We start from the raw sequence: 18,889 nt of genomic DNA, 5'->3' as shown, positions 1-18,889 counted from the left end.
TCTTGTAGACAGCATATATATGGGTCTTGCTTTTGTATCCATTCAGCAAACCTGTGTCTTTTGGTTGGAGCATTTAATCCATTCACGTTTAAGGTAATTATCAATATGTATGTTCCTATGACCATTTTCTTAATTGTTTTGGGTTTGTTTTTGTAGGTCCTATTCTTCTCTTGTGTTTCCCACTTAGAGAAGTTCCTTTAGCATTTGTTGTAGAGCTGGTTTGGTGGTGCTGAATTCTCTTAGCTTTTGCTTGTCTGTAAAGCTTTTGATTTCTCCATCGAATCTGAATGAAATCCTAGCTGGGTAGAGTAATCTTGGTTGTGGGTTCTTCCCTTTCATCACTTTAAGTATATCATGCCACTCCCTTCTGTCTTGTAGAGTTTCTGCTGAGAAATCAGTTGTTAACCTTATGGGAGTTCCCCTGTATGTTATTCGTCGTTTTTCCCTTGCTGCTTTCAGTAAGTTTTCTTTGTCTTTGATTTTTGCTAATTTGAGTACTATACGTCTCAGCGTTTTTCTCCTTGGGTTTATCCTGTATGGGACTCTCTCTGCTTCCTGGACTTGGGTGGCTATTTCCTTTCCCATGTTAAGGAAGTGTTTGACTATAATCTCTTCAAATATTTTCTCGGGTCCTTTCTCTCTCTCTTCTCCTTCTGGGACCCCTATAATGCGAATGTTGTTGCATTTAATGTTGTCCCAGAGGTCTCTTAGGCTGTCTTCATTTCTTTTCACTCTTTTTTCTTTATTCTGTTCCACAGCAGTGAATCCCACCATTCTGTCTTGCAGGTCACTTATCCGTTCTTCTGCCTCAGTTATTCTTCTATTGATTCCTTCTAGTGTATTTTTCATTTCAGTTATTGTGTTGTTCATCTCTGTTTGTTTGTTCTTTTATTCTTCTAGATCTTTGTTAAACATTTCTTGCATCTTCTCGATCTTTGCCTCCATTCTTTTTCCGAGGTCCTGGATCATCTTCACTGTCATTATTCTGAGTTCTTCTTCTGGAAGGTTGCCTATCTCCATTTCATTTAGTTATTTTTCTGGGTTTTTATCTTGTTCCTTCATCTGGTACATAGCCCTCTGCCTTTTCAACTTGTCTTTCTTTCTGTGAATGTGGCTTTTGTTCCACAGGCTGCAGGATTGTAGTTCTTGCTTTTGTTGTCTGCCCTCTGGTGGATGAGGCTGTCTTAGAGTTTATTTTTTTGCAAAGCATAAACTGCATAATTTTAATGTAATTTGACACATTGCACGTAACACGTGTTCAGTAATGTTTGTGGATAACATAAAATGTGTTTCTAGATTTCTTATGGAAAGAGAAATGAGAATTAATGTATTTTCATGGAAATTCCTTTTTAAGCATCTTTGTAGACATCTGCTTTATGAGACCCCTAGTGGTACCCTTAGATGTTAGGACCTTGACCAGCAGGATGTCCCCTCTTGTCCCTTCTGTGGCTTTTGATGGGAAATCACATCATCATGTCTACCTCTCTTACAGACCTACCTGACTGTATGCAAGGATGTCATTGTGGTCGGCCTTGGTGACTGTATGTTTCAGACACAGCTTTTACAGCGGAGCCTGGGAATCATGCAAACAGGTACTGCGTTTATTAAAGGACTAGTTTAGAGCGACTAGCAGTCAGAACCAGCCCCTCTCTCCCTCCCTCACTTCGCTGGTCAGGACTCTTGTTTTTAAGTGATAGATGTGTAGCACAAACTAGCTGACACCAAAAGAGGAATTAACAGGCTGAGGCAGCCAGGAAGTTCAGAGGTGTTTCTGGCTCGGACGTGACCAAGTGCGGAGTCTCTGGCAAGGTCTTATGCTCCTCCCCCGGTGGTTTGCGTGATTGCAGCTGCTTTGCCGTGTGGTCACCAGCACGGCCCCAGCCTGTCTGCTGCTCCTGTCTGGTGTCTGTCATCGTCTGCGTGCAAGTCAGGAGCTGTTTAATGTCCCCCCCCCCGCCCCCCGAGACCACTGGGAAGTTGCTGTCACCCCAAGGACAGGATCCCTGGTAACTCATACCATGGCGTCCACACAAGTTAAATGTGTTCAGTGAGTGAGTGAGAAGTTGGCCTCCTTCCAGGTGGGCTGGGCTTCGATTATCTGGAGCATCGCATCCAGGGGGGCCGGGCCAGATCCTTGCAGCCCCGTCTCATTGTGGCGGGGGGAGTGTGGGTGGACCCAGGATGCCTCCTCTGCCTCGGGTCATGGGCTGGCTGAGAAGGGCACCGCAGGGCTGTGACCCCTGCCCGCTGCCTCCCTGGGGCAGCCGAGTCGGCACAGAACACCCCGTTGCTACAGTTGGTTCTTCCTGAGATCCCTAGAAGCTTGGAAATGCATAATTTGAATTTCTTTAAGCCTAAATATTTGCTAACAGAGATTGAAAGTATTATCATTTACCAAATTCAACAAGAAGTTTGCAGTTAGCTCTCTGGGGTCTTTTGCTGTAGTCTTGACTATCGTTGTGCAGACCCCGGGGAAGTCTTGGCCACAAACCCCACAGCTTCTTTCTTTCATGGTTCTGCCCCTGAGGCTGGCACTTGGCCTGCATGGGTGCTGGGGTGGCAGTCACTCTGCTCCGCTGTCTCGGGTGTACGTGTCCTTAATCTGTAATTACAAGCAAGATTTTACATCATTTGGTTACAATATCCACAAAGACTAAATATTAAATAGAACAAATGTTTTTTGTTTTAAAATCTTTTTCCTTTGTTTAAGTCTTTATAACTCTCACTTTCTATTGTGAAAACAGCGTTTTAAACTTAAGCTTAATGATTGAAACATTAAAGATGATTTGCATTGTTAAACTCAATTTATCATTTAAGAATTATTTTCCCCTAAGGATTAAATCTATTTTTAGTATTTATAAAATTTTCCAAGGAGCTAATAAGAATTTTAGATCTCCAATGTAGCCCGTAAGCTACTGACCTTACCTTCGACCAAGCTGAAATGATCTTTGTATTTATACATTCTAACAATCGGGATTTCCCAGGAGAGAATCAACTGTGTGCTCATTCTTTGTAGTCCTGTTACAAATGAGATTATACTTTGCAGTTTTGCTAGGTAAGCCCAGAGCCTGTTCTCTGGACTTGCTCTACTTGAAAGAGTCCTAATAGAACATTTAAATTTAAAACTCAGTCACATTTATATTATTAACATTTGAGCATGGCGTTCTCCATGCTGAAATGCATATTCTGGAAGAGACGTCCTTGAATACAGCTGAGTTCCCACATATAACCCAGATGTAAACAGCTCAGTTCAAAAATGCAGGTGTTTCTGCTATAACACAACATGTGTGTTTTGAAAAACTCTGTGTGTTCTGCAAAATCAGGCACTGGAAGTGACGGGGCTTGTGAGAGAAGATGCCTGCGGTGGACTGTGGGCCGGTGCCGCGTGACAGCACCAGGAAATGATAATGCCCCCAAAAGTAATTAGCACGACTACGAGGAAGGTTGAATTCCTAATAAGTAAATATTACAGTAAATAATGGGCTTTGTGGTCAGTGCAAAGGTAAAGGGGGATTGATGGGGACCACAGCCTCCTGTGTAGAGCCGGGCAGGAGGGGCTTGCAGGACAGCACACCCCATCTGAGACAGAAAGGGGCCTGGGTCCACGTGGCTCTCGGTGGCTGCTGCCCTGAGATGGGCTAGTGAGCGTCTCCTTGCGTACAGACTCATGGTGGCCTGAGATGCTGACCGTCGGTGCTGGGCCGCGTGACCCCCCAGCTTAGCCATCCCTGTGCACCAGTCACTCTAGAGAAGCAAGAACTTCCAAAGTGAGGGCCTTCTGTTTCCCATGGCTGCAAATCCTGACCTACCTTAGTAACTTATCATACTCTGCTTAACCACTACCTATATATATTTGGTTATAACGCACATATGGCTTGAATGTAATGAAATAACTTTCAACTAAAACTTTCAACATTTCAGATTTTTGTCAGTAGTAAAGGCACTAGTTAGTATGAGGTTCTCCCACTGCACCAGGACCTTGAGGGTGGATGCAAGGGGACAGGCCCCCTTGTCCTCAGAGCCCCGTCACCCTCAGCGTGTTGGCCTCTGCTGAGCTGCTGCCTCACTGCCTGCTTCACTGAAATGACTGATATGTGGAGAATGTATCTCTCTGCCTTCTTCTAGATAAAGAGATTTGTTTCTTGAGAGTTTCTGTTAAGTTTGCAAAGACTCTCCAAACTTTGTGTTGATTCTGGTAGTGCCATACACCTTTTAAGGGGCAAACTCAACTGGAACATGACCATTTCTTTCATTACTTTAGTAGATAGATTTGGATTTGGGGTTAGTTTCTTACTTCTGTCTCAAGCAGAGCTTCTATGTCTATTAATCTCTTTCATAAATCAAGGAGCTTCCCTATTAGGGCCACATGATTCCTATGTAAGGTAGGAGAGGTCATAACGCTTTGTCCCCTAGATACTAATCTTTTAACGAGGAACATTATTTCTGTGCTTTTCTATGTGACAGATTTTTAAAAAATATACATGTATAGTTTATATAGTGTATACTTTTAAATGTATATAAGGAAGAATCATGGTTCCGGCCCAGTCCACCAGGGATGCAGCCCTGCATACGGACCTGAAGGTTAGTCAGTGGTGGGCAGTGCGAGGTGCAGCATGGGTGCAGAGTGGGGCAGGGGCATGGGAGGGCGCGGCCTCTGGCTCTGTTTGCAGTGCAGCTTACAGGCCAGTCTGCGTAGAAACAAAAAAGAAAATTGAAGGTCCTCAGCATGAATTGTAGAATTGAGTTCACACTCTGAAAACATTTTACCAAATTTTTACCAAATCATTGCCACACAGGAAAGGAGAGAAAGACACCAACAAACTACACAGTGTTGGGGATTTAACAGAGTTGGCCTCGGAGATTCTTAGGTCATAGTCTGAGAGCTCTAGGGCCTTTCCTCTCAGACCCGTCAGCGATGTCACCATCGTGTGAAAAAGTAAGACACATCCTCTACCCAGGTGTTCAGGGAACCACACTGTCCACACATGCAGTGCTTCTCAGTGCCTGAGCCAGGTGGGCTGTTACTGTTATTGAAGGCATCGGCTTCATATATTTAATAAAAGGAGCAAGTCGTAGGTATGTATGTCTGTTAGATTTTATGTTAATCTGACCAACCTGGGATTGGCTCACCAGTAACAGTCTCTTTTAAGTTACCATAATATACATGTGTTAAGTGAAAAATATATAATAATTTCAACTAAATTGTGTGACTAAATAACTGATTTTTTCAACTTTCTTTCCAGTGAAGGGATTCTTTTATGTTTCATTACTTCTTGGCATTCTGAAAGAGGTAACCAGAAGCTCCTTGACGCAGAAAGCAGATTCAGAGAAAGAAGTCTCAACACTGTTTGATTTGGTGCAGAAAGTATTTCAGCAAATGTTGGAATGTATGGCGCGGAGCTTCAGGAAGCAACCAGAAGAAGGCTTGCAGGTACTGGAGCCTCCCCAGGGCGGGACAGAGGGACTAGAGGGACAGCGCCCACCTGGTGGAGCAGGGTGCGTGGAGCCAGGCCTGCTCACACGCTGGGGCTATCGGGTGGGGAGAGGTGCCACGCAGACAGGAAGTGGCTGCCAGGTGCCACCTTCAGCTGGTGCTGCCAGCCCTCTCCCTGGGGTGGCACGCTCTGGGGCAGGAGGCGAGGGAGGCCAGGGGCTCACCTCCAGCCACCAGTCTGGGGACAGTGTTGACGTGTTCAGGTCAGTAGGCCAGCGACCCGAGAGCTCCTCTGCCCAGCAGGACAGAAGCAGAGAATGAATACAGTAGCTTGTGAGTGCCCAGCTGTTAGTAGTAAAGATTTAAAAAATGCTTAAATGGGAGGATGTTTATGAGCTATTGAAACTTTCAATTTTGTCCTGTTTTTTTTAGCTGGTAGAGGTAATCGAAGGTTATTGGCCATATTTTCTGTAGCCTAGCTCATATTTGAGTTAATTTGAAATAGTCCTGTTTTTGATGAGTTGGTTCAAGTGTCTGTGATCTATTTACGGAATTTGTGCCAAAATATTTTTCTTTTCTCACCATTGTCTGTACAGCTTCGTTCAGAACACGTGGCCTCATAGTGGGTGTCTTCCCTTAATGTCAGTGATGTTTCTTCATCTCTCCTTTCGAAAACTTTATTAATGTTATTGATACTCCTATTCTTGGGGATTTTTCTTTGCTCTGGGGTAAGAGTGTCATAAAGGTCCTTCCTGGCGGGCTTCAGTCCTGTGTGTCGCCTCTGGTCGTGGTTCCCATCAGCTGCAGAGAGGAAGGTGCGGCAGTGAGGGTGGGCAGACGAAACGGGCCCCGGGCCCCCGGGGGACAGCAGGAGGAGGCCTCATTCTTGAAAGTGGTCTTCTAAGCACTAACAGTGACTGATGTGTTTTTCGTAGCTCCTTTATTCTGTTCAGACCCCTCTTCATGAATTTATCAGCACCGTGCAGTCCTGGCACGTGGACACGCCTGTCCACCGGGGCGTGCTCTCCACTCTGATTGCCGCGTCCGTGGTCGAGATAAGTCACCGGCTCCGAAAGGTGAAGTGTGTTGTCCTGAAACTGCTGTGTCTTGTTTTGACTATTCAAGAGGCTGTTTTCTGCTGGCAGCACATTTTTATGCTTTTCCAAGTATTTTTTCAGAACTCAGGTATAGCGGGAGGTCTGCTTCTCCTGCAGCTTCACTACACAGTTCCGTGGCTGGTTTGTGTTTAGAATCACGTGACCATGGGGGGAACCATGCTAAGGATGTTGTCGTTCTTCATTAAAACCAAGCTGCTCCTTGCATCTTGAATACTTCTTTTTGCCATATTTTAGAGGCTTAAGCGAGTTGATACATTTCTTAAGATTCCCCTCTCCTGACAGGCAGAAGTGGCCCTGGTCAGTGGCGAGCAGGGTGCACGAGTACCTTGGGCTCTGTTTCTGGAATAGCTCACATCTCTGACTGCCTTGCTGTACATAAGCCTTACTTTTCTTTTTCTTTTACGCGTAGGAAATTTGAACCTCTGATATCAGTTTAAACAGATAGTTTGTTTGCCCCTGCTCTATAAAGGACTGGCCATTTTCCTAGCAGTAGCCTATTTTATATGATTAGCCTACTTGGTTCAAGGTTGACATAATCAGGATGGTAATTCAGGTCACAACAGAAACCACTCTTTCACGGCATGGAATCCTGGTGGTAGCGAGTGAGGGCATGGAAGAATGCCTTAAGATAGTTAAATAATGAGGCGTTTTCTCAGTATGAAAAGCTGAAATCTGATAGGAGATATCTTTGAAATATACAAATGCAAACATATAATTTGTATAAATTTTGTATTATAAAATCACAAATATAAAAAGAGTTGACAAAATTCTGAGACATTGATAACATTTAAGGCCCTCCTGAAAGCTTGAAGAGAGGTCATTTTGGTTTAGGAGCGTGATTCCTGGACTATACACAGCCCAAGAACTGGAAGTTATTCAGGCCTGTGAGCTACCCAGCTGATGACGATGAATCCGTCAATGGCCTGTGGGCCATCGTGGCCCACTGTCTGTTTTTGTAAATAAACTTATTTTGGGGAAAAAACAAACAAACAAACTCATATTGGAACATGACCAAGCCCATTTATTTACCTTTTTTCTATGGCTGCTTTGTGCTGTAACAGCAGAATTGAGTAATTGTGGCAGAGATCGTTCTGCCCACAAAGCCGAAAATATTTACTCTTTAAATATTTACTATTTACTACTTTATAGAAAAAGTTTGAGTTGAGAAAACCTGATCTGGACTAATAAGAGTAACGAGTTGTTTGCTTAGTGTAGAAACACGTTGTTTACAGAAGGTAATAGAATTAAAGGGTGTTCGACAGAAGGCTTGTTGAGTGACGTGTCTTTTTTCTTCTCTCCAGTTGATTGACACCACTGTGTATAGTAATAGGTTAATCATAATTATGGTAGGCATTGCAGCAGTTAATAAAAATCACTGTTTTGAGTTTCTGGAAAGCCTTTCTCAAGTTTGGAAGTGTAAAATGAGTGGTCAGTGCAGTCTCAGTCTCAATTCACGGTACTGACGACTTTTTTTTTTTTTTAGGTTTCTGATACCAAAGAGCTTACTCCCCCAGAGGGTCTTTCAGCCCTTCCACCATTTTCAAGGTGTTTAATAGGAATAATAATAAAATCTCCGAACGTCGTCGGGTAATCCCTTTTTCTTTGCTGTTCTCTTAATCCTGTCATGGCTGTAAGCTCTCAGTAACTTTAGCTCTATTCCTTTTACTCTCACCATTTGTCAAAAGTGCATTTTTTTCCTAAGAGAAAACATTTCCATACAATTTTCTCTCATTTTATCAGAGATTAAAAATATTAGCATTATACTTACACAAAGTGAAATTCTAACTCTCTGAAAGATATATTCATCCAAATAGTCTCTGGTTATGCTTTATCATAACTACAGTTCATTTAGAGGGAAACATTTAAAATTTTAATGTCACTGAAATACTTCCTACAATGGACACTTTCAAAACACGACTTGGGTAAATTCCATGTGGTTTTCATTCGGCACACAGCTGTTACTCATTTCTCCATGCCATGTGTCACCTGACCTGCTTCTAGGGTTTCTTGTGGCACATGCAGGACTGGTGGGCTACAAAAGGGATAGTTTTGCAGATACCTGATACCTGTGGAATTTTAATAGTACATATGTTCCTTGAAAACTTCAAAAAGCATTGTTTTTAACAGCTATGAATTATCTTTCAATAGCATATCAAATCTTTTTTGTGGGCATTACGAGTATGCAGAGTGGCTTTATTCACTAACCAGAACAACCCTCTTCTCTTTCTAGCAACGCCCTCTGATTTTAGTGTCTCACCTGTATGATTTGGCATGCTTACAGCGAAGAGTATGGGAAGGGTTTAGTCAACTTCCCATGTTAGCTGAAAACTAGAATTCATGGTGGTTGATGAATCTTGGCTATATTTGTCTTTCTGTAAAGTATTAAGATATACTATAGAGTAATTTCAGTTGTTTTTTACTTTTTTGCAGGTCGTTTTTAGATGAACTGAAGGCATGTGTTATTTCTGAGGATATTGAAGGCATCGTGTGTCTCACAGCTGTTATGCACATTATCTTGGTTATTAATAAAGGTTGGTTAAATTTTCTATGGTGTCGTCTGGGACATTGCTGGGTGCATCTTACACAGAACTGTTGTGGAATGTTTGGGAGTGAATCCCCTGCTAGTTAGGCTCTCACGGCACTTTCCCCCAAGCGCTCCACGCGCTACACGTGTGCCGTCTGCCTGGGCATCTGCTGTGTAGCTGCCACGTACCAGCTTGAATAATGGTAGCTTCTTAATGCAGCTCCTGTCCACTTTCCCCACTGGACCCATTACGTCTGCCTCTCTGTGCCTTAGACTGAATTTCTATTGATTTGTCATTTATTACCTTTGTCATGTACATTTAAAAATCTGAATTCATTTTTGCTAATGATGGTGTGTTTTGGTATTAATATTTAATGTATCTGTGTTTTGCTTAACTTTAACTGTGCCTATTCTGGGTATCCCAGCCAGTTGAAATAGTATTGGAAAAATAATTGGAGATACCTAGGAAGTGCTTACCTAAGTGTAAAATATGGTAATGTCCCTGCAGATGGACTACTATTAAGTTTCTATATTTTTGGACCAGTTTTACTAATGTTGAAATTATTTTCTAAGATATTATTCATAGAGTGATCCTCTCAAAACAAGCTCTCCCCATAAGCATGAATGCATAGTACGGCTGTAGATTCATGACAGGAATTTGTAACTAGTTTGACCCAGGCCAAGCATCAGGAAAGACTTGCCTGAGGCAGCGTCTCCTGGGGAGACATCTGCAGGAAGAGGGACGTTCTCCATGTGGAGGGTGTGAGGATGGCGGTTGGGGTGCAGATGACCACCGTGTACTTAATAGGTACTTAAACATTTGCCAAACAGATGATGACTCTGAAATGTGTTAGTTCTGTTACTGTTGAAGGTGTTGGTGATCATCAAGTCTCATGGCATGGACAGAACTCACGGGATCACGGCCTTGGAAACTACCTCAGAGCCAATGAGGTGCTTTGTAATCACTCATTGGATCTTCTAACATCCCTTTAAAGGGATCATTACTGTTCTGCAGGTCAATATATGCACTGACTCAGAGGGGAGGGTAGGAGGCTCTGTCTTACTGAAATTGAACCTGCATTGAGAGTCTGTGTGCTTTTTGTGTAGTTGTGTTCCATATTTTTCTGTCTTTAACAGGTAAACATAAGAGTTCAAAAGTGAAGGGTGTTGCAGCTACTGTTCACAGAAAACTAAAGACATTCATGGAAATTACTTTGGAAGAGGATAGCTTGGAAAGGTAAGGCACTAGATACCCACCAGGTGTGATTATCTGAACACTGCTAGTTATTCCTTAGGTATATTTTAGAACACGTTTTCATTGCTGCTAGTTACAGCCAGGTAGAAAACTGGGGATTGAAGGGATAGAAGTGTTTCTGTTGGCAAGACCCTTTGAGCATATGTTTTAATTACTTCCTCATTCTGTCTTTAAAAACAAAAACAAAACTGTCACTTGCAAGATTCTGCCCTAGAAAAGGAAGGGCATACAAACTCATTCTATATGGTTTTATTTTATTTATTATTTATTATTTATTTATTTTTGGCTGTGTCGGATCTTAGTTGAGGCACATGGGATCTTTCCTTATGGGCTTCTCTCTAGTTGTGGTGCATGGGCTTCAGAGTGCGTGAGCTCAGTAGTTGTGGTGCATGGGCTTAGTTGCTCCATGGCATGTGGGGTCTTAGTTCCCCGACCAGGAATCGAACCCGCGGCCTCTGCATTGGAAGGCGGATTCTTACCCACTGGACCACCAGGGAAGTCCCGTCATTCTATATGGTTTTAAACCTAGACAGATTATATTTGGTGGTTTGCTGTATTTTTGAAACCATGAACATTCATTCCTCGGTTATAATTACCAGTTTACAAGTAGGGACCTTTCCCTCCAGAGACTGAAGAAATGTGCACTGTTTTCTACTTTCCAGGTAGGCTGTTGCTGCTGCAGGGACTGCTATCTAAGAATGTATTCATTGGGCTATTTTTCCAGCCAGGTGTTTTTCCTGCTGTATGATGTTTTTGACATGCTGTGCAATTTCCTGTAGACTCTTTTCTGAATTGTGTTTGACTCTCAGACCAGCCACAGAAGCAGTGTTTTTCCTGCTGTTTTCTGAACACCATACAGTTAAGTGTTACAGAGCTTTGAACCAGGTAATTAGTTTTATATATGCCTGGGAAATAAGCCACTTTCCATAGCTACTTTCTCCTTTGGAGAAAGGCTTTCAAAATCCTAAATTGCTAACTTATGAACAAAGGCAGTTTTATCTCTTCCTTACCAATCTGTATACCTTTCTTTCCTTGTCTTATTGCATTAGCTAGGGCTTCTGGTACGATATTGAAAAGGAGTGGTGAAAGGACATACTTGTCTTGTACGTGATCTTAGTGGGAAAGCTTCCCATTTCTCACCATTAAGCACAATGTTAGCTGTAGATGTTCTTTATCAAGTTGAGGAAGTTCCCCTCTATTCCTAATTTACAGATAGTTCTTATCATAGTGGGTGTTGGATCTTGTCAAATGCTTTTTCTGCATCTACTGACAAGGTCATAGGATTTTTCTTCTTTAGCCTGTTGATGTGGTAGGTTACGTTAGTTGATTTTCAGATGTTGAACCAGCCTTGCATACCTGGGATAAATCCCACTCGGTCATGGTGTATAATTTTTTAATACGCTGTTGGGTTTAATTTGCTAATATATATATATATATATATATATATATATATATATATATATATATATATATATATATATATATATATTTTGGGGTTCACGGGCCTCTCACTGTTGTGGCCTCTCCCGTTGCGGAGCACAGGCTCTGGACGCGCAGGCTTAGGGGCCATGGCTCACGGGCCCGGCTGCTCCGCGGCATGTGGGATCCTCCCAGACCAGGGCACGAACCCGTGTCCCCTGCATCAGCAGGCGGACTCTCAACCACTGCGCCACCAGGGAAGCCCATAATTTGCTGATATTTTATTAAGTACTTTTTGCATCTATGCTCATGAGTGAGATTGTTCTGTAGTTATCTTTTCTTGTAATGTCTTTGGCTTTGCGACTAGGGAATTGCTGGCCTCATAGAATGACTTAGGAAGTATTCCCTCCCTTCTTCTGTCGTCTGAAAGAGACTAAAGAATTGGTATAGCTTCTTTCTCAAATATTTGGTTAGAATTCACCAGTGAGTCCATCTGGGTCTGGTGCTTTCTACTTTTGGAAGGTGATTAATTACTGACTCAATTTTTTAAACAGATGCCTACTCAGATTGTCTATTTCTTCTTGAGTTAGTTTTGGCAGATTGTGCCTTTCAAGGATTTGGTCCATTTCATCTAGGCTGTCAACTTTGTGGGTATAGTATTCCTTAACTGTCTTTTTTTTAATGTCCATGGGATCTGTAGTTATGTACTCTCTTTCATTTCTCATATTAGTAATTTGTGTCCCCTTTTTTTTTTTTTTTCCAGCCTGGCTAGAGGCTTATTGGTTTTATTGATCTTTTAAAAGAACCAGCTTTTGGTTTCATTGATTTTCTCTATTGATTTCTGTTTTTCACTTCTTTTTTTTTGCTTTCTGCTCTAATTTTTATTATTTCTTTTCTTTTGCCTGCTTTGGATTTAATTTGCACTTTTTTTTTCTTTTTTTCTGGTTTCCGGAAGCCTAGATTACTGATTTTAGATGTTTCTTCTTTTCTAATAGTCAGTGCTATAAATTACTCTCTAAGCACTGCTTTTGCTGCATGGCACAAATTTTGATGTTATGTTTTCATTTCCGTTTAGTTAAAAATATTTTAAAATTTCTCTTGAGATTTCTTCTTTGCTGCATGTATTCTTTAGAAGTGTCTTATTTAATCTCTCAATTTTCCAGTTATTTTTTTGTTATTCATCTCTAGTTTAATGTCTGAGAGAAGACATTGTATGGGTTTCTATTCTTTTAAATGTATTAAGGTGTGTTTTATGGCCTAATATGTGATCTGTCTTGGTGAATGTTCCACAGGAGCTTGAGAAGAATGTGCATTGTGCTATTGTAGGGTGAAGGAGTCTTTAAATGTCAGTTGTATCCTGTTGGTTGATGGTGTTGAGTTCAGCTTGTCCTCACTAATTTTCTGCCTGCTGGATCTGTCCATTTTTGACAGAGGGGTTTTCCTTTATATATTTTGTAATCCTGATATTAGGAGCATATGATTTTAGAACTATTATATCTTCTTGATTGGATTGACCCTTTTATTTTTATGAGGGGTCCCACTTCTTCTCCAGTAATGCTTTGCTCCGTAAAAGCCATTTCGTCAGGTATGAAGATGGCTCCCCAGCCTCCTTCAGTGAGCATCTCTGGAGCGTTCGTGGTGTTTTAGTCAGGAGGCCGAAACCCCACGGTGATGGGACAGTGTAAGCTCCAAGTCAGGAGCTCCCATCAGGGCACTAGTGCAACGGACTGGGGGCTCGTGAGGGTCACAGCGAACTGTAAAGGGTGGGCTCACCCTCATGGGCTCAGCAGCTCCCCCAGCACTACCCCTAGGGAGGACGCACACCCCAGGCTGAGCCTCTCCAGGATGGAGAAGTCCTCAGGCCTTCTGGGGGGACCGCTGGCCATCTGGTCTCCGGGGGTTGGGGCCTGTCCATAGGGAGGTGCCAGGGGAGCTGCTGAGCCCATGAGCCCCACCGCGGGTCAGGCAGCCGCCCTGTGGGGCCTGGGTGCTGCCTCTGCTGCTTGCACCCCCCCGGAGAAGGCTGGACCTTGTGGGAAGCCCTCTGGCGCCCCTGCTGCTAGGGCTGGTGCTGTGCCTCATGAGCCCCAGCGGGGCCGTGGAGCGGGGGCTTGCTCGTCTGCGAGCCAAGGACGTGCGTTCAGTTACAGGCTTTACTGCAGAGACTGTTGACTATTTCCTATGCAGTTCAGGAAGGGTCTTTGAGGGAGAAACCCAACAGACTCTAGGGTTATGAACTTGTTTAATTTCTAGGTATGGGAGGAAGAGGGAAGTGAGCTAATTTGGAGGAAACTGAGGAGTGTTTGTATGTTTCTGAAAACACAGTGCAGTGCAAATACTAAATAAGGCCATCAGAATTACAAACTAGGTAAATGATAGGCTATTGTCATGGGACATGGTCATAGCCTCGGAAATGCAAGCGTTTTACAAGATTTCTCTGTTAGAAATACCATCTGTAAGGGTAGTTTTTTGGAAAAGAATGGTATGAACTGCTCTGAGGGTGTAAGGAAAGAGGGACGTTTGCACTTGTACAGAGGTTCAAGGCGAGTACTTGAATTGTGTTAGTTACACTGACAGAAATAAAGGCCTTAGAAGTTCAGAACTTACTCCATGGAAAAGAAAAGGATATTCACAGAAATTAAATGCAGGGCATGTAATATTTTGTTTCTTCATTGTTTCTACAACTATGCAGTTTTCTGTGCTAAGCTGATACACAGATGGCAAGAAACAGTTCTTGCCTTTAAGGAGGAAACATCCTAAAAAAGTAAATAGGTAGAGACTGAAATATTGGCTTCTTACTTAAATATGCAAGAAGCACACTGTACAAAAACCAGTGTCTGGAAAATAAAAAAAAAAGAACTTAAAAAATATTGATGAAACAAAAAAATCAATCTAATGGAAGATAAGCAGTTAAGATTTAAGACTCTATTTTAGAATATTATTTATTTTTGTTGGCGTAGAGACGTTAAGGCAAGTCTGCATCTTTAAGACTCTTGGGACCCTTTGGTCCAATGAATATTTTAGGAAACGGGGCATTAATTTAGAAGTGAATGTTTTCTTAACAAATACACTAGCTTTCTCTGCAGCGGGGTTAGTATTTTGCTGGCTGGCCTGTTGGGCGCTGTCTCATTGCACTTTCAGTGCTTCACCTGGCATAGCGCTCTGTAAATTCTGTAAATTGTGTAAACCGGCCTGTTTTCTCAGGAGCAACAGCATGGATTCACCAATGCACTCGCGCATTTAAGCGTCAAAGGGTGCCGCCTTTATTACTTTCATACATAGTGTACGAGTAGCACTATAATTAGAGGTTATTTCTTAAGGCTTGTGTTATATCATGAATTTTTCCCACTAAGTGAACTGGAATCATATTATAAACAAGTTAATTACCAGCATTAACTGTGTTTTGGCAGCTTTGGTGGTGTATGTGCGTCCCCAACGTTAAACCTTGTGATTAGACTTGAAGCAAAGGAGTATTCCCTGAAACAGTGGCCTCTTTTTTATTATCAAGTATGGATACGTAATATCACCTTATTCCACTGTATGTAATTTTCATAGTCTTTGTAAAAAAATGAACTCGAGGCTGGATGCTTTTTGTAGCTCATTTAGAAGCATGCATCGAAACCTAGGGACCTTGGTGTGGATAATTAAAAACTACTCGTAAATAAAACCCTTCTTTAAGTAGAAAACATACGTTGCTTATCTTACCGATTGTTTTTCTCGGAAGGCTGATTTTGTGCCTCTCCTGTGTTGGCGTCTCCAGCCATGAGCACGGCCGGCCTTGGGCCGTAGGAGCTGGAGGTGGGCGGGTCGTGGGGAGTCAGAGCTCAGTGGGTGACATGGGGGACCCTGGACTAGGGCTGCCACTGTCCCTTCCAGCTCTGAAATTGTATGCTCATTTATTTTGCCCCTTAATAATTCTGATTCCTCTGGTCTATACAGTGTATCCAGCCCTCTTCCCAGGTAATAGGAGAATGACTGAATTCACAGGAGAGCAGAAGAGCTTGTTGGTATCCGAGCCCCGTGGGGTAGTCAGAGGCCTGGTTTGTACCCACCGTACCTTTGCTGATGCTGGGGTCCCAGGCAGGTTGCTTTGCCTCTCAGCCTTGGTTTCTGGCCTTGGAAGGAGAAGTCAGGATGCCCGGAAGCCCAGGACTGGCCTGGTGCTCGGTTCAGAGGTGACCAGAGTCTCAGACTGGACTTAGGCCAGCATGAGAGGCTGATTACCCTATAGTAATTTAATAAGTCGTTTTGCCAAGGTAACCTAACATTTTTCTTTAAGGGTTTAAAAATTCTTACATAAGGAGACAATGTTTTCGAGTGATTAAAAATAAGTTTTAGATTGTGGAGCGTTGGTGACTTACCGTGTCCTGTGTCCCTCTGTCTCGTCTCCTGGGTGGGACAGTGCTCCCCACCTCTGGCCACCAGGGAGCTGGGGCCTGGCTGGCGTGTTGACCCTTGCAAGCGTCCTAGCCTATAGCTCTCGAAGAGTTGATGCAGGAGGGTGGTGCCGTCGGGCACTGATGCTGGGAGGCCGGAAGGGATGGGGGGCATCCGAGTCTCCTGGTGTTTCTCCGGATGCAGACAGCTGCTCGCTGCTGATGGGGCGGCTTCCGTAGGCTTCGTGCTTCCCACCGTCCGCCGTCTCTGCTCAGCCTGAGACGTCTGTGGGGCGCAGACAAAAATGACTGCACACGTGCAGCGGTGGAGCGGTGAGAGACAAACAGGACAACCATTAGTAAAGCAGCAGTGCTGGGCCAGCCAGACACTTAATGACAAGAGTCTTCAAAGAAAAATTAATCGTAGCCCAAAAGAATGATCTGGAACTAAAAACCCTTGAGTTGGAAACATTGCTGAGGCACTGGAGCCTCAGCTCCCAGGTGGTCCAGAAGGTCGCCGTGGAGGGTGCCCCCGAGCAGGACAGACACCGATGAGGGTCCTGGGGGAAGCAGACCAGGGAGAGACCCAGGGAAGCAGCGATCCAACCGCCGACGGGAGAGGATTTCCTGGGGCCAAAGAGATATGCAATTTTAAAGATTCATTTCTTGTTGTTGTTGTTTATTTAACTAAAGTTTAGATGGGACTGATGAAAAAAATCATGCATAAGTCTGAATAAAATTCCTGAATTTTGAGACAAAGAGAAAAATATGAAAACTTTTCTAGATCTGTGTTAGCCCCTACGGGGCTCCTCGTGACGAGTGGAACAAGGGAGTGTGACTTGAGATGTGGCCCAGGTGTGAGGACCCACAGCCTCTGCGGCTGGTGTGCAGAAGGGCTGTGAGATACGTTGGTGATGTTTTTGTGTTGGTTACAGGTTGACTTATTTCGGTGTGTGGGGTTAAATAAAATACACTGTTGACTCTTGGACAGCAGAGGTCTGAACTATGTGGATCCACTTGAATGCAGACATTTTCCATAGTAAATGGCCCAGGACCACACAGTCGTAGTTGGGTGAATCTGTGGATGCAGAACCGCGGATATGGAAGAGCTGCGTTCTCAGAGGGCCGACTAAGTTATCCGCAGATTTTCAACTTTGCGGAGGGTCGCGTCGCCCCAAACCCCTGCGTCGTTCAAGGGCCAACTGTCTTAAGACGAATTTCACCCATTCTTTTCATCTCTTTGAACGTGGCTACTAGAAAATGTAAAGTTACCCCATGCTTGTGTTGATACTGGACAGGGCAGGACACGGGCAGACCCGAGTGCCCATAACAGCTCCAGGCTGAAGAGTGAATCAAGCTGAGAGGCCGTTTGGGATAAAGGTTGAGGTTTGTCTTGGCAGCAATTCAGAGGTTGGCTGGCCCACACACCCTCTGAGGGGAGCTCAGGGGATGGAGAAGGAAGGGGAGTGGTTGACGGGCTGCCCAGCCAGTCTCGCCTGGGGACAGGTGTGCAGGGGGTGGGACGAGAAAGTGAGGTGTGTGTGCAGGAAGTGAGCAAGCATGGTCGCAGCAGTGCATCATGGGGGTTAATAGTTGTCGTTTACCTTGTGATCTCGCGAAGGAGGGAGACGAGCTAGCGATTGTGGGCGTGGGAAAAGGGGGCGCCCGGCCATACCCGTGAGCCTGCCGTGTGTCTCCTAGAGGAGAGTCCTTGTGAGTGAAAGAGGAAGCACGGCCAGGTGAGCACCTTTCACCGAGAGGGTCTTCTGTTCGTGTTCCTTGGGGACAGAGGACGCCTCCAGTCATGGATGGCTCTGTCTGTGTGCCGTGTGTCGTGCTAAGGTTTCTGCTGATGGCGATTCTTACTACTCCATTTACCTTTGAGAAACAGCGATTACTTCAGTTTTCTCTTTAAGTGTATTCTGTTCCAAACCATTTTTAGATTTATCCTGTGAAAATGTAAATTTGCATACTTCAGTCACATTTTTCTGTAGCTAATTCTTTCTCTGTGTTTCAGGTTTCTCTATGAATCATCATCAAGAACTTTGGGAGCACTTTTGAATTCATAACCAAGCCAACATCTTGGTCATTAAAAATAGAGAAAAAGGACTTACAGAAAGCGAGATGGATGTGTATTTTCCTAGTGTTTTTTTTTTTTTTTTTTTTTTTGCGGTACGCGGGCCTCTCACTGTCGTGGCCTCTCCCGCTGTGGAGCACAGGCTCCGGACGCGCAGGCTCAGCGGCCATGGCTCACGGGCCCAGCCGCTCCGCGGCATGTGGGATCCTCCCAGACCGGGGCACGAACCCGTGTCCCCTGCATCGGCAGGCGGACTCCCAACCACTGCGCCACCAGGGAAGCCCTCCTAGTGTTTTTAATGTCAATAACCCATATAGTAGAGAAGGGGTAGGATTTATTTTGGGGTGGGTATGAGTAGAAAACTCAAAGGTTCTTACATTTTTGCCCAGCGCCTGCATAAATGATACATTTAATGTAACAGGCTCCAGGTATGAATGGTGCAGAAACCCACAGAGCAAAGAAAAAAAAAAAAAAAGACACCTTTCTAGCAAACCCAGTTGTTTTAAAAATGACTTTTATATATAATATTGCTTGCAAACTATGAGTAATAAAGCAATGACAACACCTGTTTGTCTACTTGATTTAAAAATATTAGTACAAGTTTTCCCCTGCAGGAACGAGGGCTGAGTTCTGGGCGGGCCTGCCTTTCTACCAGGGGCAGAGGTGTAAAGCGCAGGGAGCGGCTG

At 43.8% G+C, this 18,889-nt stretch overlaps 1 protein-coding gene across 3 annotated transcripts in view; it reads left to right on the top strand.

Moving 5' to 3' along the window:
• The window catches only part of NCAPG2 (non-SMC condensin II complex subunit G2), a 61,881-nt gene extending 43,114 nt beyond the window's left edge, over positions 1 to 18,767 (top strand). For all 3 annotated transcript variants that reach the window (XM_067747599.1, XM_067747598.1, XM_067747600.1), the window contains 7 exons: positions 1,493 to 1,592; positions 5,244 to 5,431; positions 6,370 to 6,510; positions 8,036 to 8,139; positions 8,983 to 9,083; positions 10,214 to 10,313; positions 18,144 to 18,767. In XM_067747599.1, the coding sequence (XP_067603700.1) occupies positions 1,493 to 1,592; positions 5,244 to 5,431; positions 6,370 to 6,510; positions 8,036 to 8,139; positions 8,983 to 9,083; positions 10,214 to 10,313; positions 18,144 to 18,195 (786 nt within the window). In that variant the 3' untranslated portion in view covers positions 18,196 to 18,767. The remainder of the gene's footprint in view (positions 1 to 1,492; positions 1,593 to 5,243; positions 5,432 to 6,369; positions 6,511 to 8,035; positions 8,140 to 8,982; positions 9,084 to 10,213; positions 10,314 to 18,143) is intronic.
• Positions 18,768 to 18,889: the final 122 nt, after the last annotated feature.

This window comes from Pseudorca crassidens, chromosome 8, assembly GCF_039906515.1.
Source record: "Pseudorca crassidens isolate mPseCra1 chromosome 8, mPseCra1.hap1, whole genome shotgun sequence".
NCBI classification, from domain to species: Eukaryota; Metazoa; Chordata; class Mammalia; order Artiodactyla; family Delphinidae; genus Pseudorca; species Pseudorca crassidens.
The sequence above is the reverse complement of the archived record's forward strand: the minus strand, read 5'-3'. Positions and strand labels throughout refer to the sequence as shown.